Source organism: Balaenoptera acutorostrata, chromosome 13 (genome assembly GCF_949987535.1).
Source record: "Balaenoptera acutorostrata chromosome 13, mBalAcu1.1, whole genome shotgun sequence".
Classification (NCBI taxonomy): Eukaryota; Metazoa; Chordata; class Mammalia; order Artiodactyla; family Balaenopteridae; genus Balaenoptera; species Balaenoptera acutorostrata.
This window is the reverse complement of record NC_080076.1, coordinates 85920697-85944254: the sequence shown is the minus strand read 5'-3', so window position 1 is coordinate 85944254 and position 23558 is coordinate 85920697. Positions and strand designations below refer to the sequence as shown.

General features: G+C 51.3%; 2 protein-coding genes across 2 annotated transcripts; both read right to left on the bottom strand.

The window, feature by feature from the left end:
* Positions 1 to 361: 361 nt before the first annotated feature.
* On the bottom strand, positions 362 to 4542 carry B3GNT4 (UDP-GlcNAc:betaGal beta-1,3-N-acetylglucosaminyltransferase 4). The gene is made up of 2 exons (XM_007189568.2): positions 4151 to 4542; positions 362 to 1612 (listed from the first exon to the last, which is right to left on the bottom strand). The coding sequence occupies exons 1-2, from the start codon at positions 4383 to 4385 to the stop codon at positions 531 to 533; spliced, it is 1317 nt and encodes a 438-aa protein (XP_007189630.2). The 5' UTR covers positions 4386 to 4542; the 3' UTR covers positions 362 to 530.
* A 76-nt stretch (positions 4543 to 4618) lies between these two features.
* LRRC43 (leucine rich repeat containing 43) lies at positions 4619 to 20425 on the bottom strand. The gene is made up of 13 exons (XM_057525936.1): positions 20310 to 20425; positions 19015 to 19275; positions 18288 to 18398; positions 14780 to 14919; positions 12077 to 12315; positions 11203 to 11390; positions 10254 to 10486; positions 9866 to 10007; positions 9556 to 9708; positions 9279 to 9467; positions 8952 to 8988; positions 8784 to 8831; positions 4619 to 4844 (listed from the first exon to the last, which is right to left on the bottom strand). The coding sequence occupies exons 1-13, from the start codon at positions 20400 to 20402 to the stop codon at positions 4741 to 4743; spliced, it is 1938 nt and encodes a 645-aa protein (XP_057381919.1). The 5' UTR covers positions 20403 to 20425; the 3' UTR covers positions 4619 to 4740.
* Between the last annotated feature and the right edge of the window lie 3133 nt (positions 20426 to 23558).

Sequence of the window (23558 nt, the reverse complement as noted above, 5' to 3'; positions counted from 1 at the left end):
AGCCTGTGTGTTTGTAAGATTTCTTTTTGGTAAGTGTTTCTAATGCCTTCTGTGACCTGGCCCCATTGCCCTGTAAGGACAGCTCAGGCCAAGGAGCCAAAAGCCCAGGGACTGGTGCAGAGTGTTTACCTGGTGCTCTTAACAGGACTTACTCCAACACACACTTCTCATTTCCTTCTTTCCTTGGAGTTTCTCTGTTGTATCTAAAGGAGAATAATTTTTTTTTGCATTTAAAAAAGATGTTTGTGTGTGTCTTTTGGAGCCCTAGGCAGCCTCCCTCCTTCACCACCCCCTCCAGACTGGAAGAGCCCCAAGGGGCTCCAGGAGTTCCCCCCATGGAGTGATGGCAGCATTTGCCCATTTAACACATACTGGTACAAGTCAGCCAGGTTTCAGTGTTTTAATCAGAGTTAGCAAGGTTTGGGAGGGGGTTACAAAAACAAAGTCAGCATTTCTTGTAGACCCATCAAGGGCCAGGTTTCAGGGTTCTCAATTTCTCATCATGATTGCAAAATTAACAGTCTACTCGCTCAACCCACCCCTCGAAGCTGGGAAAAGGGGGCAGCTGCACACTTGAGCCCCTCATCTGTTACCAGTGCCCACATGGTCCACATCTCCAGGGGGCTGAGGCGGTGCACCAGCAGGAGCCCTCTGTACAGGCAGGGGTCCAGAGGGTCCAGGGGTCGCCGTATTCCAAATGTCTTGAAGCCGGCATGGTGCACGGGGCTCACCCCCAGCTTTTTCAGGCACATCCCCACAAAGACGTCATCAATGGGGAAGAGTTCAGCCTCTTCCACGGCTGCCTGGAGGTGCTGCACAGTGGCTCTGGACATGACATACCCTCCGCCCCCAGCATAGGGTGGGTAGTGGCGGGCCCTATACATGGAGGGTGGAATGAAATATTTGACCTTGGTGTTCCTGTTGGGCAGGGCCTGGCGGATGACATCTCCCACCAGTAGGTCCTGGGCTGGGTCCCAGCCGTCCAGGAACTCCAGCACATTGGGGACATGGACAAAGACATCGTCATCTCCCTTTAGCATGAAATGGGCCTGGGAACAGGCAGCTGCCACCCAGCGCTGCAAGTGCAGCTCCTTGAGTGTCAGGTTGAAAAAGTCCTCAGCAAAGTCCCACTGTAGGATATCATCAAACTCCCGACCCTCGTAGGCCAGCAGCTGGGCTGGGGGCGCAGATCCTGCCACCCCCAGGAGGAACACCAGCTTCAGCTGCCGGCCCTTAGCCCAGCTTCCTGCCCGGCCCCACGTGCTGCGGATGGCCGCCCGCCGCTCCACGTGGCCAGGCTGTGACTTGATGGCCAGGAGCAGAAAGGTGTCCTCGGCACATCCCGAAGGCTCCAGCAAGATGGAGAAGTTGCGGCAGTGGCGATAGGTCAAGAAGAGGCGGTGACGGTTAGGCAGGAACAGGGAGGCATTAGCCACCGTGTGGTTGGGCGGACACTGGCTGCGCCGGGGCCCTGGAGGAGCCCAGAAGGGCTGTCGGGCCGTGGGGCCCCCCGCTGGGTGGGCCGCCTTCTTCAGGAAGAACAGGCAGCTGAGCAGCAGCACAGCAAGGCTGTACAGGACCAGCCAGCCTACCCTGCGGAGCATGGCAGGGCCTGCAAGGAGAGAGCTGATGAGCGACTGAGCCCGGCCCTGGCCCGGCCTCCACCGCCCCGGTCCCAAGAGCAACCCGCGGCCCAGCAGCTAGGTCCTCTGATTATCTTCTTCAGCGTGTCCTCCGGCTCTTTCCAGAGTCCCTCTCCCAGAAGACAGACCAAACACACCTGCTATGCCAGCCCTCGCTTCCCTTCTGCTGTCATTAGGGGACTCTTGGGTCAACTTTTTCTCCAAAAGGACTTGCAGCCACTTTAAAACTGAGGCACCACAAGTGTTTTCAGCATTTCCCACGAAACTCAAGTACCTAATGAGCTTTAGTGAAAGTGGCACAGCTTATTTCCAAAAAAAAAAAAGTCCAGAGTGGTGGCAGGCCGTGTGTTTCATGTCTCAGAGATGACAGCCCCTGGCACTGCCCTTAGGGAGTTTGCTCCTCCAGGGAGAGGAAACCACTGCAGGGCAGCAGCAGGCGGTGGAAGCCACCACAGAACACACCCATTTAACACACACTGGTACACGGTTTGGGAGGGGTACAACACATACTGGTACAAGGTTTGCCTGAAGTAGTTGGGGTTTCCTGGGAGTCGTTTAAATGGAGCTTTAGGAAAAAAAAAAAAAACATGCACAGGAAGAGCATGAAAGCAAATAGGAAAGCCACAGACTTGTACTAGGATGGCTTCCCTGCGGCCACCCCTCACCAGTTCTACCGCTTACTGAGTCCTGGTTTTCTCTCAGCAAGTCTCCCAGCAATACAAAGAGAAATCTGAGAAATGGTGACTTAGTACAGTAACCTGCCCAAGAGCCACAGTAGCCTGGCATCAGTCCCCTCCTCGTCACCTCCCCCTGTCGTGTCCTGGTCCAGCTGGCCATCACTTCGATCTGGCCTACCCGCATTAGCCTCAATCGGGTGTCCCTGCCGCCGCTGCCACAAAAGCATCTCTTCTAGCTGCCAGGGATGCAGTGGCAGGCAAGACAGACAGGTCCCAGCCCTCACAAAGAGACCAAGAAACCAGTACGAACTTAAGGGAGTGCGGAGAAGAAATTAAAGCAGTGTGATGGAATAGAGTGACCGGAAAGGCTCTTTCAGCCCACGGTAGTTTAGAAAGCCCTCCCTGAAAAAGAACACTTGAGCAAGAACTGAACAAAGTAAGGGACCAAACCACATAAAGACCTGGGGTGGGGGGGGAGAGTGGGGGAGTGGGCCGGGCAGAGGGAAGAGTTAAGTGCAGAGCTCCTGAAGCAGGACAGGAGGTGCACAGCGTGGCTGGACCGGAAAGAACAAGGAGGAAAGTGTTAGGTGGTGAAGCGGGAGCAGTAGCCTGAGGAGGGTCACATGCAAGATCCCTGGGGAAAGTTTAGGGAAAGAGCTTGGGTTTTATTGTAAGCACCACGGAGATACGTCGGAGGATTTAACAGAGGCAGTAAAAGAATTTACGTTGTTTGGAAGGTCACTACTGCTGCTGCTTAGATGTTGGATTGTGGAAGCGCAAAAGTGGTAACAGGAGACCAGCGAGCAAACTGTTGCATTAGTCAGTAACCAGCCGCAGCTGAGACTAGGGTGGGGGCCGTGGAGCACGTGAAAACCAGATAGATTTCAGGCGTGGAAAATGGATTTCAGGTGTGGGAGCTACTCCTGCTGTGGGTGAGGGCACCCGGGGAGGGGAAAGAGTTGGGGGCGGGTTGGTGGTGCCACTTACCGAGAAAGGCGCAATGCCAGCTGTTTGGTTTTGACTTGTGCGTGTCAGAGGCCCAGGCTGAGGTGCGCTGTGGACCTGATTTCCCCTTTGTCCACAGCGCTCCCAATGCACCCCATCCCCCAGGCGCTTCACTGCGGGAACTAATCCGCAGCTCCCCACCGCAGTGGCGGCGGCCGTTCCTCTGCTCCCCACTCCACACACCTGCTTGTGAATCCCATTCAGTACCCGCTAAGCGTAAGCCTCCCTCCGCTCTCTGAGCCCCCAAGCCTGGTCCTTAACCGGCACGGGCTTCAGCGAGTGCACGCCCCCCTCCAAGTGGGTGCTGAGCCCTAAGGGTCTGAAATTGTTTCTGGGGCCCTCACAGGGCTCGGTGACCCATCACGCTTTGATGAGGGAAAGGGTCAAGGGCTGGTTCATTCTCTCCACACGACAGCCTCTAAAGGGCTCTTGTGGAGGCGCAAAGGCCCGTGGGGTCGCCAGAGCAAGGACCAGAGCCCCGCGGGGGACACCCCTCCGGGCCTGAGCACAGCGAGCGGCGCTGCCCGTCGGGGAGTCCGGAGCAAGCGCCGCAGGCTGCCCCGTCCACAACCCGCGGCTCCGGCCATTCTCGCCCCAGCGGGGCGAACAGAAGCCGACAGGCAGCAGGAGGCCACCTGGCCCCGACGGTCCACCGCAGGCGGGAGGCCGCTCCCGCGGGGCAGTGCGACCGCGACCCCGCTGCTGCCAAGTCGGCTCCTCCCGCCGGGGGCTCGGCGCCCCTCCGCTCACAGTGGGACAGCCCCCTCCCAGCAGCGGGGCTCCAGGCGCCCCAGGCCAAACACCGCCCGCCCCTCGCCTACCTACCTGAGCCAAGACGCCGAGCGGACACAGGCGAGGAGCTCGCGCAGCGCAGCCGCGTAGGCACAGCTCTCTCCGCTGGGCGCGGGAGGTGGGGCGGGCTCAGCGGCGACCCCTGAGCGCTGGCCACGCCCCCGCGCGGCCCACCAACCCAGTGGCTAAGGCCGGGCTTGGGGGCGCGGTCTCTGGGGGCGGGCCCGGGGCCGCCGCGGGCCCGGGGCCGCCGCGGGTCCCCGCCCATCTGGGTCTGCGCAGCTCCCCGCGCACCTGCCGGCTGAGAGGCCCGGCCCTGCGGAGCCCGCCCCGGGGAGGCCGACCCCGCTCTCCCCGGCCAGCACCCCGCCTCCTCCGGCCAGCTCTCCTCTCCTCCCTGGCCAGCTCCACCCCCGCTCCCCACGGCCAGGCTCCCCACTCCTCCGGACAGCACCCTACTCCCCGCTCCCCACGGCCAGACCCCGCTCCTCCCCAGCCAGGCACTCCGGCCTCCTCCCGAACAGGCCCCCCGCGGCCCCGGCCAGCACCCCGCTCCCCGGACGCGCGGCGGCGGCTGGACAGACGCGGAGCCGCGGTGTCAGAACAATCTTTAATACCGCGCCCTACGGGACGAGCCCCCGAAGCGCCTCCTCCATCGAGCGGCCCTGGATCAGCTGGATCTGGATCTCCACCGTCAGGGGGTCGGGGCGGTAGTCGCTTTCGTACACTGAAACCAAAGATATTCTTATTTCTGAGGAAATATTAAAGTGTGAATCCGGAGCGATGATGGGCTGGCAGTGCCGGGCCATCCCGGTCCGGCTCACGACACGTCCCGGAAACGCAAATGTGACCTCCGCCGTCTCGAGGCGAGCACGGTTTCAGAATCAGATTCCGCCCTCGGGTCTTAACCGTAATAAGGAATAAAATTAAATCGCATCTAACTCGATCATTTAACAAGTCTCAGTTTGAATTACAAGGTGAACTAGCTGCTTTTTCTTAGAACATCTTTTTCACTTGAAAGTACGCTGACAAAATATGGTTATTTCGACGTGAATATTTGGCAGATATTTTCTAAAAAAAGAATGAAGCAAGCCTGGCACTTCAGGGAAAACAACTGAAAGCATTTTGATAAATACATTTATAACATTTGAACTTTTCAAGTAGAAACTAGAATTTTGTAACACTGTATCTGCCACCATGAACTTAACAGTTTTCCAATACTCAAAAGACTTCTGATGTTGTGGTTGATTAAGAACGCGATTTTTGGTTAATGGATAAAAAAATGTGTCAACAGTTGGAAGATCTGCATAACTCAGTGAACCAGTATTTTACAAATAACAATTGCCAGATGTTAACAATTGTGCATGGGTTCAAAATGCAATGTTAAAAAAAAAAGGCAATGTAGACCAATGGATTAATTTAACATAACTGATTATGAAAAAAATTCATCCATATAGATTCAGTTTTCACACTGTAACAACCTTTAAAAAACTACTAGTTGTCAAGTCTCATGCAAAGAGGAATATCCACAGTTATTTAAAAGCCTATTAAAATATTTCCCTCTTTGCCAATTACATGTCCATGTGAGGTTTTTCTTCATACACTTCAACTACAGCAACACGTCACAGAGACTGACTGCAGAAGCAGCTATGCAAATGTGGCTTCCTCAATTAAGCCAGACATTAAAGAAATTTGCAAAAATGAAAAAAAAAAAAAGTTTTGTTTAAGCCCATTTTAACCCCAGGATTCAATCACAAATCTCATGTCCATATTTGTCCGGGTCTTCAATTCCAGTAGTGTAAGTCCTTTGTTCTTTTTCAAAGTTGTTTTAGCTATTCTAAATCCTTTGAATTTCTATATGAACTTGAGAATCAGCTTGCTGATTTCTACCAAAAAAAAAGAAAAAAAAATCCCTCCAGGGTTATGATTGAGATTTTATTGACTCTCTAGATCAATCTGAGGAAAACCAACATCTTAACAATGTTGAATCTCTTGATCTATGTACATAGTATATATCTCCACCGATTTAGGTCTGGTTTCTCTCAGCAATATTTTATAGTTTTCAACATATAGAACTTCTATTGATAATGCTATTGTAAATGGTATTATTTAAAATTTTTAATATCTGTTCATTGCTCGTATATGGAAACATTTTTTGAATGCTGACCCTGTATTCTGCAACCCTGTTAAACTCACTTATTAGTTTTAGAAGCTTTTCTAATATACGCATTTAGTGCAATAAATTTCTCTCTAAATACTGCTTTGTTATAGCCTACTAATTTTGGTATTTTGTATTTTTATTTCCATTCAGTTCAAAATACTTTTTAATTTCCCTTTTGATTTCTTCTTTGACCCATAGGTTATTTAGAAATGTGTTATTTAGTTTCTAAAAATTGGGGGATTTTGCAAATATTTTTCTGTTACTGATTTCTAATTTAATTCCACTGTGGTCATAGAGGATACTTTATATGACTTGAATTCTTTTAAACTTATTGAGACTTGCTTTATGGCCCAGGTTATAGAATATCTCAGTTCTGTGTGCACTTAAAGAATGTGTGTTTGTGTGTGTGTGATTGGATGGAGTGCTCTGTAGCTGTCAGCTCAAGTTAATTAGCAGTGTGATTCAAGTCTTCTACATGCTTATTGATTTTCTATTTGTTCTGTCACTTACTTATTTGTGCTGAAATCTCTGAATATAATTTTGGATTTGTCTATTTCTCCCTGTAGTTCTATCAGCTTTTGTTTCATGTATTTTGAAACTCAATTATTAGGTGCATACATGCTAAGGACTGTTACATCCTCCCAATGAACTGACTCCTTTATTATGAAATGACCCTCTTTATCCCTGGTAATAGTCTTTGCTCTGAAATCTACTTTGTCTGATAATAATGCAGCTACTCCCATTTTCTTTTGATTAGTGTTAGCATGAATATCTTTTTCCATCCTTTTTATTTCTCGTATTTTTGTATCTTTATACTTAAAGGGGGTTTCTGATAGGTGGATAGCTTGGTCTTACTTTTTTATCCAATCTGATCATCTCTGCCTTTTAATTGGGTATTTAGACCATTTATATTTCATGTGACTCAATATAATTGGGTTTGAGTCTACCATCTTGTTATTTGTTTTCTATTTATCCCATATGTTCTCTGTTTTTCTGTTTCCACCTTCAGATTAACTGAATATTTTTATAATCCCTATTTTCTCTCCTTTGTTGGCTTATTAACTATAACTCTTTGTTGTGTTTGGTAATTGCAATCATTGTTGCTTTTGTTGTGGTCATCCATTTACAATGCTTGGTGTCAGTTTATCTCTTGTAAAAAGAAAATAGTGTGTGTGTGAAAAAAAAAAAAAAGGTACAGTTCAGGGGCTTTTAGTATATTTACAATGTTGTGCAACCATCACCGCTAATTTCAGAACATTTTCATCACCCCAAATGGAAAACCCGCACCCATTAACCAGTCACGCCCCATTCCCTCCTTCCCCCACCCCCAGGCGACCACTAATCTACTTTCTGTCTCTATGGATTTGACAATTCTCCACATTTCATATAAAATCGTTATGTGGTCTTTTGTGTCTGGCTTCTTTCCCTTAGCATTGAGTTTTCAAGGTTTATCCATGGTTTAGGACATGTCAGTGCTTCATTCCTTTTTGTGACGGAATAATATCCCATTGTATGGATGGACCACATTTTGTTTATCCTTTCATCCGTTGATAGCCATTCGGGCTGTTTCCACTTTTTGGCTGTTGTGAATCGGGCTGCTGTGGTCTTGCTTTAGACTTTTGCAGCAGTCTCCCAGCTGAGTGACCTGTCTCCTACCTCTCCCTCCAAGCCAGACAGTTCTAAAAATTAAATCCAGGGACTTCCCTGGTGGTCCAGTGGTAAAGAATCCGCCCTACAATGCAGGGGACACAGGTTTGATCCCTGGTCAGGGAACTAAGATCCCACATACCACGGGGCAACTAAGCCCACGCGCCACAACTACTGAGCTTGCGTGCCTCAACTAGAGAGCCTGCCTGCTGCAAACTGCAGAGCCCACGTGCCCTGGAGCCTGCACGCCACAACTAGAGAGAAGCCCACGCACCACAACGAAGATCCCGCATGACTCAACTAAGACCCGATGCAGCCAAAAATAAATAAAATAAATAAATAATAAATCTTAAAAACTTACCTATTTCAATGCTGCCACTGCCCATACAACAAGTCCAGGCTCCTTATACAGCAAATAAGGGCTAATGTCCTGCAGGAGCAGGACCACCGATGAGCCAGAAGGCCCCTGGACACTCGTAACCCTGAGCCTCCGTACCCGCTCCATCCTGGCCCCCACCCCAGAATGCCTGTCCTGCCCGTGTCATGACCGCAGCAGGGCTGCAGGGAAGACACAGGGTTTGGTCCTCAGGTAGGCATGGCCCTCCCACCGGCTGGAAGATATGATTCTCCATCCTTCCATTCCTTTGGTCCCCAATCAGGCTGATCCCTCAGCAAGTCCTGCTATATTTGTGCCCTTCCCCAAATTCATATGTTGAAATCCCAGCCCCCAAAGGTGATGATATTAGGAGGTGGGGCCTTTGGAAGGTGATTACGTCATGAGGGCAGAGGGGGACCGCTGGTCCCTTCCACCACGTGAGGACCCAGGGAGAAGGCGCGAACCAGGAAGAGGGCTCTCACCTGATGTTGCCGGCAACGTGGTCTTGGACCTCCCGGCCTCCAGAGCAGCTGGAAACAAATGTCTGTTGTTTACAAGCCACCCACGCTGTGGAATTTTACAGCAACATGAACGGACTAGGACCGGTCCTCGGTAAACACCCCCTGCCCTGTTACCATCATCGGTCTTACCTTTTTTAGCTTTCTTACTCTTATTCTTCTTTGAATCCTGAGAGGAAGAACCACAAAATAAGTTCCTTGCTGGAGTGGGGGGAGGCTGGGGAAGGGGTGGGTGCTCTCACCCCGCCAGGGCCTCTCCTGGTCTCCTGGGGAGCAGCTGCCCAACCTGCCCGCTTGCCTGGCCCCTCGCCCTCGAGAAGGCCGCCCACCGTGCAGGTGCATCACCCCTCCAGCCCCTGCTCCTGTGGTTCTGGCCCCCCTCCCCCTCCTCGCCTCCCCCTCCCTCCCACAGCCTGGTCAGGCTTCTGTGGGCGGGGGAGGCCAGGGGCACTGCTGTACCCTGTAAAGCGTCAGCCTGTCGGTCTCCAAGGTACGGACCACCCCAAAGTTGCACATGGTGGACACGAATGGCTCCCCGGAGAGCAGGGGCTCCAGGACCACCGGGCCACTGCCCAGCACCCGGAGGACGGGCGGGTCCTGGCGCAGGTCCTGACGAAGCTCCTTCTTCTTCTTGCTCCCCTTCCGCTCCTGTGGGGAGAGGCCAGGCGAGTGGAGGGGGGAGCAGCGGACCGAGGGAGCAGCCTCCCGCCACCCAGGCCACCCCACGCAGAGGCACCTTGCCTGGTTCTTTCTCCCCTTTGCCCGCTTTGTCTTTCCCATCGTTTCCCTTCTTGTCTTTCTTCTTCCCTTTCTTGTCCTTCTCTCCCTTTCCCTTCTCAGCAGCCGAGGGATTGCTGGGGGAAGGTGGCACCGCAGGCCAGGAGAGAATCTAGGGGACAGGAGCTGGGTTGGAGCTAGCCAGGATCATTCTGGAAAGGCACCGAGACCCTGCCAACAAGGGAGCAGGGCTACAGATGCCCGACAGAAGAGCAGAACAGAGGAGAAGTGGGGCAGTGTGTGGACCCTGGAGAATTCCAGCCTCCCACCTTCTCCTCCACGATGGTGACGGTGGTCCCTGAGAGCAGGAAGGCCTTGAGCGGCACCAGGTCCTTGAGCGTGTGCTGCATCTTGTAGTCGCAGGGGATGACGTCAGACCAGGGCTTGCGGACTGTGCTAAAGAGAACTGTCCTTGGGGAGGGGAGATGGAGACATGGGGGCCATCACCCAGGGGGCTGTGCTGGGGACCGGGGACAAGGCTGGGAGGGCACTGTGAGAAGATGTGCACACATGGGCACAGCGTGAGGCTGCGGGGCCCATGCTGTCAGGGAGGGCAGGGGACAGAAGGCCAGGAGGGCTGTGGGCCAGAGGAGAATGCAGAATGATAAATGCCAGGTGTGGTCTGGGCCCTGCTCCCAGCCCGGTGAGCAACCTTACCCCGGGGACGGGCAGAGCCGGGGATCCAGGCGCGGCCGCAGCTTGGCCAGCTCTTCTGCAGAGTCTATGGACCGCGGCAAGGGCGCTGAGGCGCCGGAGACGACAGACACCGCCAGCTCCCCGGACCGGGACTGGGAGGCCAGCCCAGACTCTACGGAGTCTTCAGCCTCTTTGACGGGCTCTTTGGGAATGTCCTTACCCAGCTGTTCCGTGCTGGGAGAGGGCTTGACGATCTGCCACAGAAGACACGAAAACACGTCCAGGGCTGCCGGCCTCAGAGCTCTCACCTGACACTATGTGAAGGTGGTGTAAATGGGCACCAGTGTTTGATGGATGTGAAGCAAAGCAAACACGTGGACTTAGGAGGCAGGAAGTTGTAAAAAAAATACCAGTCCTGTTTTTTCTGAAAGTTCTATGTTAACAGTAAAAACAGTAACAACTTCCACATGAGCTGGGGACCGTCGCGTTTTTTGGGGGTTTTTTGGCCACGCCCTGCGGCACATGGGACCTTAGCTCCCTGACCGGGGATCAAACCCACGCCCCCTTCAATGGAAGGGCAGAGTCTTAACCACTGGCCCGCCAGGGAAGTCCTGGCCCCAGGCATTTCTCCTAGTCGGATGACACCGCTGGGTTTTCTTGTGACAGGAAGGGAGCCGGGAGGTGTAGGGGGAGTTGGAGAATGCGGCTGGGAAGCCAGCAGCCTAGTCGGGAAACTCTGGGCTGCTCCCTTGTTATGTCCTTTGCTCCTATCTCAGGGGGGATGGGAAGGGGTGAACACTGTTGAGAATTACTCCAGCTGCAAGAAACAGGCTGAGCGGAAGCCAGTTTCCTGCTCAGAGTAGGGTATGAATTGGAAAGATACATGTTAAGGGTTTTCCTGGGTCCCCAAAGCCGTTGTGCCTGCACAGGAGACCCTGAGGACCCGAGAGCAGAGCCCCCATGGACACACCTCAGCCAGAACGCGGCCGTATTCATTTCCTTCGCCTTCCTCATCTTCCACAAACTCGTACGTTACATAATAGCTGTAAGCGATGAAAGGGCCTTGGGGCCCTGGTTCCGGGTCCAAGACCGAGGAGTCCAGAACCCCTCTGACGTGTCCAACAGTCACCACTAACCGCGCCTCATGCGCCAGGAGATCTGCAGGGGGGAACGGGCAGGGGTGAGGGGAGCTGCGGGGAAGGAGTGGGCAGGCAGACAGCAGGGGAGGGCAGGCGAGCTCAGCTCCTGCCTTCTTTCCTCCGAGCAGGGCTGAGCCTCACTTTGCAGACTTGGGTTCGAATCCCAGCTCTACCAAGTTCAACACACCGTGATTTGGGGTAAGTCTCTTTTGGGCAAGAGGCCCCTCTTAAGCCTTGTTTTCCTGATGTGTAAAATGGGAATGGTAGTAGCTACTTTGCAGGGTAGTTACAGATGGAGACTATGTTACCTTAGCCCGTGCTGGTACTCAGTAGGCGTAGCTATTTTTATCAATGTTTTGTCACCCTGACCTTGAGAAGGCTCTGGTGCAGCTTGTGCTGTGAGCCACAAGGGGGTGATCTCAAGCCACCACGGACGCCAAGAAACTAATTTAAAGAATGTTTTCCATTTGTCTAGGAAGGGAGGGGAATGTGATGGTCCCAGCCTCCCTACCATTTCCGTCGCCAAATCTCAATCACAACGATCAAAATCTGGGAGAGAACTCTGACCAAGAAGGTGACCTACACCTGACCAGGGTCTGGGTCAGACAGGGAGCTGGATGACAGACACGTGCAGCCAGTAGGGTGACGGGCGGGCCAGCAGGTCCCCCTCACGCCCCGCCCTGCCCTGCACATCGGCCCCCTCACCCCCGCTGTGGCTGAGCCCTCGGAACAGATGCTTCTCGCTGGATGCCACGGTGATGTCGTCCAGCACGCAGAGCCCGGACAGGCTGTCGATGACGAAGCCCCGGTAGCAGGGCACCAGGGCCAGCGGGTTCCCCTGCAGCACCAGCAACCTCAGGTGCCGCAGCGTTCGGAGGCCGGCCACTGTGCCCTGCAGGTCCGTCAGGTCGTTGAAGCTCAGGTCCAGGGAGACGAGGTTGGGCCTGGAAGGTGAGTGGGACCGCCAGGAGTCAAGAGGCCAGGTAAGCAAAGGGGTGGGGACAGGGAGCTGTGGTCTTGCCACGGCGCCTGCATCCCCCAGCACCCCGAGTCCCCGATGGACAAGGCCTGGTGCTGAGGACGGGATGGGAGGCTGTGCCCATCCTCGACTCGCAAGCCTTGTGCTGCCCTTGACCTGGGTTAGCCGCCCTGCTGGGAAGGGGCTCCTGGTTCTCCCGGTGCCCTCCCTCCTTGTGTGGCATAGAGGTGGCCACCGCCACACCCTGCCTCTGCCGGACTTCTATGTATACAGACCTCTTCTCAGTTAACCGTCTATCTCCCATAGAGCCTAATACGGGGTTGTGCATCTAGAAGGTTCTCAGCAGAGAGGGACAAACTGGCGAGGAAGGCGGAGGGGAGCCTCTGCGTGGAGGAGCAGCGGGTGGGGGTAGGAGAAGTTGGTAAATGGGGGGGCCTGGGAAGAGGGTGCACGAGGCTCGAGGGATCTAGAAGCTGGAGGATGCTCTCCAGAGTCAGACCAGCGCATGACCACAGGAAGCCATCTGGTTCATTTCTTGGAGAACGTGGGTGAAGAAGAACTGGCCAGTGAGGACAGAGGAGGCGCCCTGCACCCCGACCTGGAGAAGAGGGCCTCCCTACTGCACAAAGCAGAAAGCAAATCAATTTCAGCTCTGAGAACAGAGGCACAAAAACAAACAGAACCAAAACCCACAAGGGGACAACGCATCAGTACCATCCCGCCATCACATGTGACAGTCTCCCAGCTGTTGAGTTCAGGTTCTTCAACTCCCCTTCCTCCCTCCTCTCATCCCGCCTGCGATGTTGGCCAGCCAGTCATGAAAATACCCGAGAAGAACATTTCATGCTGACCGGCACACAGATTTTACCCAATATCAGCCTCCTTCAAGAGACCTGGTGGACACATCAGCAAAATGGATTTGCAGGAAGTGTACCCTCCTTTTAAACTCAAAACAGCAAAAGACGGAGGCTTCACACATATATGTGTTTCTATGAAATCCATACTCAGCATTAAGCAGGTTATGTTATCTTAAGTCTGTTTTCCAAATCAAAAACCAGAACACTAAAAAAAATTTTTTAAAAAACCAGAACACTTAGAACTCTGTCCATGGTACGAGTCTGAACTCAGCTGTCACACAAAGTCCAAAGTGTACGTTTCCTTCCTGTGCTACACGCCCTGACGGCTGAGGTCAGTGGAGGGAAGGGAACCGGAATTGTACACAGCCAAGGCTGTGAAGAGGCAGCTTGGCCAAGAGTAGGAAAAGAGGAGGAAGGAGGAGATTAGGGTCAGAGAGACGGACCTTCCACAAGCACGTTCCCAGGAGAGCTGGGAAAGCAGGGAAGCGATGTTGCCCTGCGCCTCGTGCCCCTTCTGGGCTGTGAAGAAAGGAACAGTCATGAACGTCGGCCCGGCGAAGTGCTGCCCAGGATGCTGAGCCCCGAGAGAGCTTCCTCAGAGCTCCTCTGACAGGCCTCCCTGGCCCCGCTTCCTCTGAGGGATTTTCACGGGTGGTATCTGAGGCCCTGAGACTCCTCAGATCCAGCGTTTCAGTTTCCCACTGCTCACCCACCAAGAAGACAAAGTCAAACCGAGAGCTGTCTGTAGGGCAGCCATTCTCAGCTGGGGGTGGTTTTGCCCCGCAGTGGACATTTGGTGCTGTCTGGAGACCGTTTGGTTGTCGCAGCTGGTCTGGGGTGGGTGCTCCTGGCATCGGGTGGGGAGAGGCCAGGGACGCTGCTCTACCTTCTGCAGCGCCCAGGACGCCCTCACAACCAAGAATTAGCCGGCCTGTGTGTCAACAGAAACCCCGAAGCAAAAGGTCCCACTCATTCCCACTACCTCTTGGTGTCCTTCCCTGGGCCTCAGTGGGATTTTTTGTTTATTGGGTCAGAGAAATAAATCCTAGGTCTGGCCTTAGCAGCAGGAGTTATTATAGAAAAGAGCAAAGGGCTTCCCTGGTGGCGCAGTGGTTGAGAATCTGCCTGCCAATGCAGGGGACACGGGTTCGAGCCCTGGTCTGGGAAGATCCCACATGCCGCGGAGCAGCTGGGCCCGTGAGCCACAATTACTGAGCCTGTGCGTCTGGAGCCTGTGCTCCGCAACAAGAGAGGCCGCGATAGTGAGAGGCCCGCGCACTGCGATGAAGAGTGGCCCCGCTTGCCACAACTAGAGAAAGCCCTCCCGCAGAAACGAAGACCCAACACAGCCATAAATAAACAAAAAATTTAAAAAAAAAAAGAGCAAAGCTGAGTTCTCCAAGCCACCAGCATAGAATGGCCCAAATCTAATGCTCAACCCCTCCCTCCCTCTTTCTTTTTTTTTTTTTTTTTTTAGAAATTTCATGTAATGTCTGAAACATTTATATTAACATATTTCCATACATATTTCCATACCTCCCTCCCTCTTTCCACGTGGGGCTCCCGAGTTACCAGTAATCACTGGTGACGTATAGACTCTCCAGGGGGCCCAGAAGCTTGTTGTGACCCAACCCCAAGTGCTGGAGCCTTGGGGGCAGGCGGGTGCACAGACACTCCATGCTGGTCATCTTGTTGCCGTAGAGCTCCAGCACCTGCGACGCGGGTGGAAAGACAGCCCGTGAGCCCAGACAAAACGGAACCCACTCCCTGCTTCCGCCCTGGGCAACTCAGGAGAGGAATTACGAAGTACTAATGCCTCGTCTCCCTGTGCCCACCTGGACCCCCTTCTAAGAATCCGGGAAGAAAATATTCCTGCAGCAGGTGTCAGAAAGTTTCTTTTCCGACGAAAAGACAACCCTCAGAATGGGAGAAAATATTTGCAAATTAAGCAACTGACAAAAGATTAATATCCAAAATATACAAACAGCTCATGCAGCTCAATATTAAAAAAACCAATAACCTAATCAAAAAATGGGCAGAAGACCTAAATAGACATTTCTCCAAAGAGGACATACAGATGGCTAAGAGGCACAAGAAAATATGCTCAACATCACTAATTATTAGAGAAATGCAAATCAAAACTACAATGAGGTATCATCTCACACCGGTCAGAATGGCCATCATTAAAAAAAATCTACAAACAGGGCTTCCCTGGTGGCGCAGTGGTTAGAAATCCACCTGCCAATGCAGAGGACACAGGTTCGAGCCCTGGTCCGGGAAGATCCCACATGCCGTGGGGCAACTGGGCCCGTGCACCACAACTACTGAGCCTGCACTCTAGAGCCCGCGAGCCACGACTGCTGAGGCCCGTGCACCTAGAGCCCGTGCTCCCCAACAAGAGAGGCCACCGCAATGAGAGGCCTGCGCACAATGAAGAGCAGTCCCCACTCTCTGCAACTAGAGAAAAACCCGTGTGCAGCAACGAAGACCCAACACAGCCAAAAATAAATAAAATAAAATAAATAAATTTTAAAAAATATCCACAAACAATAAATGCTGGAGAGGGTGTGGAGAAAAGGGAACCCTCTTGCACTGTTGGTGGGAATGTAAATTGATACAGCCACTATGGAGAACAGTATGGAGGTACCTTAAAAAACTAAAAATAGAACTACCATATGACCCAGCAATCCCACTACTGGGCATATACCCTGAGAAAACCATAATTCAAAAAGACACATGCACCCCAATGTTCATTGAAGCACTATTTACAGTAGCCTGGACATGGCAGGAACCTAAATGTCAACAGAGGAATGGATAAAGAAGATGTGGTACATATATACAATGGAATATTACTCAACCATAAAAAGAACAAAACTGGGTCATTTACAGAGATGTGGATGGACCTAGAGAGTGTCATACAGAGTGAAGTAAGTCAGAAAGAGAAAAACAAATATCGTATATTAATGCATATATGTGGAATCTAGAAAAATGGTATAGATGATCTTATTTGCAAAGCAGAAATAGACACAGATGTAGAGAACAAATGTATGGATACCAAGGGGGAAATTGGAGGTGGGAGGAATTGGGAGATTGGGATTGACATATATACACTATTGATACTATGTATAAAATAGGTAACTACTGAGAACATACTGTATAGCACGGGGAACTCTACTTAATGCACTGTGGTGACCTAAATGGGACCGAAATCCAAAAAAGAGGGGATATATGTATACGTATAACTGATTCATTTTGCTGTACAGTAGAAACTAACACAACATTGTAAAGCAACTATACTGCAATAAAAATTAATCTTAAAAATTAAAAAAAAAAGAAAGTTTCTTTTCCTTTTGTGAAGGAAACTTTAAAATATGGAGTGGAGGTGATGTCGGAGAGAGTGGGAAAGGAAATGAGTTAACACTTTTTAAAATTTTATTTATTTATTTATTTATATTTTTGGCTGTGTTGGGTCTTTGTTGCTGCGCGCGGACTTCTCATTCTGGTGGCTTCTCTTGTCGCGGAGCATGGGCTCTAGGCGCACAGGCTCAGTAGTTGTGGCGCACAGGCTTAGTTGCTCTGCGGCATGTGGGATCTTCCCAGACCAGGGCTTGAACCTGTGTCCCCTGCATTGAAGGCAGATTCATAACCACTGCGCCACCAGGGAAGCCCCGAATTAACAATTTTGCAACTTCTCGACTCACGGCAGTCTCTGGGAAAGCCAAAGGGCCCCTGGCTGGAATAGGGAATAAACCCAAAGATAACAGAGTTCTTGTATTTCTCCTCCAAGGCCTTGCCCGCTTTCTTCTTGAGCCCAGTACTGAGCCATACTTCTGAGCCTCTCCTGCCACAAAACCTACTAGTCTCAGCATTTAATTTAAAATTGAGACCATTTTGATATGCTCAGCTGAAGACTCGTAATAAGGCCTGGCCTACCTCTTTTTGGGGCTTCCCTGGTGGCACAGTGGTTAAGAATCTGCCTGCCAATGCAGGGGACACGGGTTCGAGCCCTGGTCTGGGAAGATCCCACATGCCGTGGAACAACAAAGCCCGTGAGCCACAACTACTGAGCCTGTGCTCTAGAGCCCGCGAGCCACAACTACTGAGCCTGTGCTCTACAGCCCGCGAGCCACAACTACTGAGCCTGTGCTCTAGAGCCTGTGAGCCACAACTACTGAGCCTGCGTGCCACAACTACTGAAGCCCGTGCGCCTAGAGCCCGTGCTCCGCAACAAGAGAAGCCACTGCAATGAGAAGTCCGCGCACCACAACGAAGAGCAGCCCCCGCTCGCCACAACTAGAGAAAGCCCACACGCAGCAGCGAAGACCCAACACAGCCAAAAATAAATAAATATTCTTAAAAAAAAAAAAGCCTGGCCTACCTCTTTTTAAAACTTTTTTATTGTGGTAAAATATATATAATTTGCCATTTCAACCATTTTTAAGTGGACAATTCAGCAGCATTAAGTACATTCACTTAATGTACAACCATCATTTCTATCCATTTCCAAGATTTTTCATTACTCCAAACAGAAACTGTGTACCCATTAAGCTATAACTCCCCAATCCTTCCCCCTGGTAACCTCTAATCTACTTTCTGTCTCTATGGATTTGCCTCTTCTAGATATTTCATGCAGTGCAATCATCTAATACGTGGCCTTTTGTGTCCGGCCTCCTTCATTCAGCATCATGTTTTCAAGGTCATCCATGTTGTACACATGTCATTCCTTTTCATGACGGTGTGGATAGACCACATTTTGCCGCTCCATTCATCTGCTGGTAACAAGCGGGCTGTGTCCACCTTTTGGCTATTGTGAATAGCGCTGCTGTGAACACTGGCGTACAGGAGTCTGTCTGATTCTTGCCTTCTCTTCTTTGGGGTGTATACCTAGGAAGGGAATTGCTGGGTCATGTGGAAATTCTAGGTTTAACTTTTTGAGGGATCAGGCCTACCTCTCCAAAGCCTGAGGCCGGCCCTTAGCACAGTCACGATGGCCAAACCTTCTGTGTGGGGGACAGAGGAGGGGCAGGGCCTCTGGGCAGCATTGGCTCCAAGACCTGGAATGGAACCTGGGCTCCTTTACCTTGAGAGTTGGGGGCAGGTTGGTGGTGTCAATCTCCTTGATTTGATTAGCACTCAGCACCAACTCTTCAAGCTTCACAAATTTCAGGAGGTCTTTGTCCACCAGGCTCACCTGGAAGGGAGGAAAGGGAGCTCAGAGCTCCAGTGTGTGAGGCGGCACTGGAGTGAGGACGGCAATGGCACGTGCATCTTCAGAGAGTGACTGCCCCACACCCCAAACCCTTTCTTCTCTTGTACGCCTTTCCTGCCAGGATCCGAGTGCCTCAGCCGTCGCAGTGGCCTGTCACCTCTCAACCCTCACCCCTCCTCTGACTGTAGATGTTGGACAACTTCCAGCTCATATCTTGTGTCCCTTGTTGGACTGTCAGCTCCTGAAGCCAGGAATCCCATCTTCTCCGCTGTCTACCCCAGAGCCACAGTGAATCCTATGGTTTTAAGGAATCATTCTAGTTTACACCCAGCAGGGTCAGACCAGAAGCTTCAGGGGTCTGTCTGTGAATCCTCAGCTGACTTTGGCTTCAAGGACATTAGGGGCCCTTCCCGGCTGGGCCTCCCTTCTCTGGGGTAACAGACTGGGCCAGCTCGCCAGGATTGTTGGCCCTGCTCTGTGGACAAGCTGGTGAGATTAATTAGGAGGAGGGCAGAGCTAGGTCTTACCACCAAGCCCTGTAAGGGGATCGGCCCCCCTAACATCACCCCTGTACCTGGTGTTCGCTCCCAGGGCTCACCTGTTTGTCCACCACCCGTAGCGACCTGAAGTAGGTGTAGAAGAAGCTGTCTTTGAGCATCAGAGGATTCTGGACGGCCAGCTCTCTCAGAAAACGGTCCTCAGCGCTTGAGCCCTCCAGCAGGGCCCAGGGTGAGTGGGGGCTGCAGACCAGGCCCAGCAGGGCATCCACCGTCTCCTCCCCGGGGCCCACAGCGTCCTCCTCTCTGGGGATCAGCTCCCGCCATGCTCGGCAAGTTTGAGGAAGAAAGCGCGACTTATTCTGCAGAGGTGGAGGCGGAGAATTTCTCTCGTTATGACTCAGCCCCTCTCAAGGACTCAAAACTCTCAAAATGGAATCGATTGTAAAACAGGACAATCAGGGAGAGTTTAGAAGCCGGGAGGTGCAAAAGGCAATCTGTGGGATGTAACGAGCCAAGGAAAGGTTTTTGAAGAAGAGGCGGCAAAGCCTGCAAAGGTAAATTCAGAACCTTTAGATGCCATAAGTGGAAGATGAAAGATTTCGGTCCTGGAGTTTACTCTCTCCCACTCCTTCCTCTTGAGAGACATCTATCTATGAAACCCCCAAGTTCAGCACAATGCCAGGCACGTAGTAGGTGCCCAATCAATGTTTGTTGTTGAAACAAATAAATTAGTTCCTTGATTGGTATCTCAGTTTTCTCTTCTATGAAAATGGAAACCAGCTGACAAGACTAGGTGGGGCCCCAGCTTCCCACCAAGTCCACAGGAACCCTTCAGGACTCAAGACTTCCGGGCACACCTGGGAAGCCCCGGGCTCTCAATGTCATGCTCCTTGTGCACTTAGGTGATGAGAATGGCCCCTCTGGCCACAGCGCAGCAGGGTCCTAACTGCAAACCTTGCTCTCAGGATGAGCTTTTCACCCCAAAGGAGCCGGGTGTCTTTAAAACAGCCAGGGGCCCCGGATCCGCCTGATGCGCTCAGGATGGGGTCCTGCTCTGGTGGGGGGGGGGGGGTCCCTGCCCTCCACCCTGGGTCAGCGCCCACAGGCCCGGGGTGGGCCTATCCCGTCCACCCCTGCAGTGTCCCTGTTCCCACAGTCCATCCCCAACCCCCCCCCCCCCCCGTCAGGACGCTCCCCAAACGCCCAGACGCAAACATCCTTTCAGGCTTCTCCAGACCAGCCAACTCCTGGGGCTGGCGGCCCCCTCAGCACCCGGGGTCAGCACCACCCCGGCCCCGCTCTCCGCCCCTAGGCCCCGGCCTGGCCCCTGGTCAGTCCCTTCGTCCCCCAGAGCCCCGAGCCCCTCTTCCAGCCGCCCCGCCAGCGCCCGCACCCAGCTGCCCGTGCCGCACGGGAACTCGTGCAGACACAACTTCCGCAGGTGCTCCCGGACCGCGGCGCTCACGGTCAGGGCGGGCGGCTCCATGATCGCGCGTTCTCCACGCCACCCGGTTGCTAGGCAACCGCCAGGACGCGCGCGTGCGCCAGGGCCGGGCGTGTGCTCCAGCAGGCGGGGGCGCGCGGCCGCGCCGGCCCTCGTGAAACCCACTACCTCTACTTGTGGGCGAACTTTTCCCCAGCCGGGAACCTGAGACCCCGACTCAGCCCCACGTGCGCTGGATTAAAAATCCACTTCCCCACCACAGCCTGGGGGTTATAACCTTGGGGGCCCCCAGCAGGTCCTGAGCGCTTCCCAGTTGTTAATCTGTTTCTATTTCTACTCCGAAGCCCCCTCGGAATAAAGTGTTAATTCTCATCCCTGTTTGGCAGAACTGGAGAGGAGAAGTGAGCCCAAGGCCAAATACTCTGAACACTCTCATCAGTGGATTCCAAGGTGGATCTTTAATCCCTGAGTCAGGGGTCTTAATCACTGTCCCATCTATACAACCCGTTTAGCACCGAGGCCCCATTGTAGACTCGTCCAATCTCATTCATCTCTCCATCCTCGCAGCACCTAGCCCACTGCCCGACATTCTAGGGACTCCCGGGCACCGGTTTGTGAAATTAATGGGGTAAGATGATTCTGGTTCCTATAATTTGGAAATGCAACTTCTTGATTGAGATCTAATTTACATAACTAAAATTCACCCGTTTAAAGTGTACAATTCTGTGGTTTTTAGTATATTCACAGTGCCACTATATTCATAGTGCAGCTGTCACTGTAATCTAATTTTCAACATTTTCCTCACACCAAAAGGAAATACCACCCATTAGCAGTCAAGCCCCACCCCACCCCCCATTTGCCCAGTCCCCGTCAACCGCTAATATGCTTTCTTTCTCTGTAATTGCATCTTCTAGATATTTCATGTAAGTGGAGTTATACAGTATTTGTCCTTCCATGACTGGCTTCTTTCACAACATAATGGTTTCAAGGTTCATCTATGTTGTAGCATGTGTCAGTACTGCATTCCTTCTTATGGCTGAATAATTTTCTATATATGGGTAGAAAGCATTTTGTTTATCCATTCATCAGGTGATGGACATTTGAGTTGTTTCCACTTTTTGACTCTTACGAATAATGCTGCTGTGAACACTTGTGTACAAGTTTTGTATAAACATATGTTTTCGTTTCTCTTAGGTAGATACCTAGGAATGAAATTGCTGGGTCATATGGTAACTCTATGTTTAACTTTTTTTTTTTTTTGGCTGCATTGGGTCTTCGTTGCTGCACACGGGCTTTCTCTAGTTGCGAGCAGAGGCTACTCTTCGTCGCGGTGCTCAGGCTTCTCCAGTGGCTTCTCTTGTTGCAGAGCATGGGCTCTAGGCGCGCAGGCTTCCGTAGTTGTGGCACGCGGGCTCAATAGTTGTGGCTCGGGGGCTCTAGAGCACAGGCTCAGTAGTTGTGGCACACGGGCTTAGTTGCTCCGCGGCATGTGGGATCTTCCCAGACCGGGGATGGAACCTGTGTCCCCTGCATTGGCAGGTGGATTCTTAACCACTGTGCCACCAGGGAAGTCCTATGTTTAACATTTTGAGGAACTGCCAAACTGTTTTACACAGAAGCCACACCATTTTACATTTCTACCAGCAATATACGGGGGTTCCAATTTTTTCATATCCTCACCAACACTGATTATTTTACATTTACAAAAACTATAGCCATCTTAATAGGTGTGAAGTGGTGGCTCATTGTGGTTTTTATTTGCAGTTACCTAATGCCTGACTAATGATGTTGAACATCTTTTCATGTGCTTATTGGCCATTTGTATATCTTCTCTGGAGAAATGTCTATTCAAATACTTTGGTCATTTTTAAATTGGGTTGTCTTTTTACTGTTGAGTTGTAAGAGTTTTTATATATTCTGGATACTAGCCCCCTGTCTTGTACATGATTTTCTCCCATTCTGTGGCTTGTCTTTCACTTTCTTGGTAGTGTCCCTTAACAAACAAAAGTGTTTAATTTCGATGAGATGTAATTTATGTTTTTTCTTGGTTGCTTGTGCTTTTTGTGTCATTTTAAGAAACAACTGCCTAGGAACTTCCCTGGTAGTCCAGTGGCAAAGACTCTGCGCTCCCAATGCAGGGGGCCTGGGTTCGATCCCTGGTCAGGGAACTAGATCCCGCATGCTGCACTGAAGATTGCACGCCGCAACTAAGACCCAGTGCAGCCAAATAAATAAATAAATAAATATTTTTAAAAATAGTAAGAAGAAACCACTGCCTAATCCATAAAATTGAGTTTTGAGCATTCTTTATACATTCTGCTCACAACTCCTTTGTCAGATTTGCGTTTGGTAAACATTTTTCTCCTAGTCTAGGCTTGTCTTTTCATCCTCTTAACAGGGTGTTTAGAAGAGAAAAAATTTTTTTAATTTTGAGGAAGTTCAATTTATTGATTGTGATCCTTCCAAAAACACCCACTCTTGTGGACATCTGTCATTCTTTTTGACTGTCCTATATTAGAACACCTTTTCTGCTATTAGAAAAATTTTCTAAAACTGGGAAATAAGACAAAAAGGGAGCCACACGTCCTTCTAAAGAATAAAACAAATATCCAAGAATCTACAGTGATATAAACACATCAAAGAGATGAACCAGGGAGGACTCCTGGGGTTTTGGTAACACACCGAGTGGTTTTACTCTTTCCTCAATTCCAAAACCACCACAATATGGCTTCTGCCCCCCCAACAATTTATTCAAACTCCCCTAGCAAAGTTCCCAGTGACCTCTTATTCTCAAACCTAGTGTATCTCTTCAGCCTTTATCTTATTTGACCTCTCCACAGCTTTTGATGGTGCCAATCATTTCCTCCTTCTTGAAAACCACTTCTTATCTTGTTCCATGACCACATGTTTTTCTAGCACATTTCTTTCCCTCTTGAGGACGTCTTCTCGGTGTTTTAGACTAAATCCTCTTCCTGTACCTGTTCCGTTAATGGAGGTGTGCCCCAGGGCTCCACACTTGACTTACACAACTCACACTGGCCCTCTCTTGTAGGCTTATAGTTTTATCAACACAATATACAGGTGGCACCCAAATGTATGTCTCTGGTTCCTTCCTTCAAGCTCCATTTCCAAATGTCCAGTGGCCTGCTGTACATCTTCACCTGAGGGTTCCATAACACTTCCACCTCCCCATGTCAA

Excerpts from the sequence above, each read along its gene's own strand:
- B3GNT4 (XM_007189568.2), bottom strand. The coding sequence starts at position 4,385 with ATGGGCGGGGACCCGCGGCGGCCCCGGGCCCGCGGCGGCCCCGGGCCC. Across the intron at positions 1,613-4,150 it reads CGCTCGGCGTCTTGGCTCAG|GCCCTGCCATGCTCCGCAGG; the intron begins GTAGGTAGGCGA and ends CTCTCCTTGCAG.
- LRRC43 (XM_057525936.1), bottom strand. The coding sequence starts at position 20,402 with ATGGAGCCGCCCGCCCTGACCGTGAGCGCCGCGGTCCGGGAGCACCTG. Across the intron at positions 10,008-10,253 it reads CGGCTCTGCCCGTCCCCGGG|GACAGTTCTCTTTAGCACAG; the intron begins GTAAGGTTGCTC and ends CCCCTCCCCAAG. Across the intron at positions 4,845-8,783 it reads CACGTTGCCGGCAACATCAG|TGTACGAAAGCGACTACCGC; the intron begins GTGAGAGCCCTC and ends CTTTGGTTTCAG.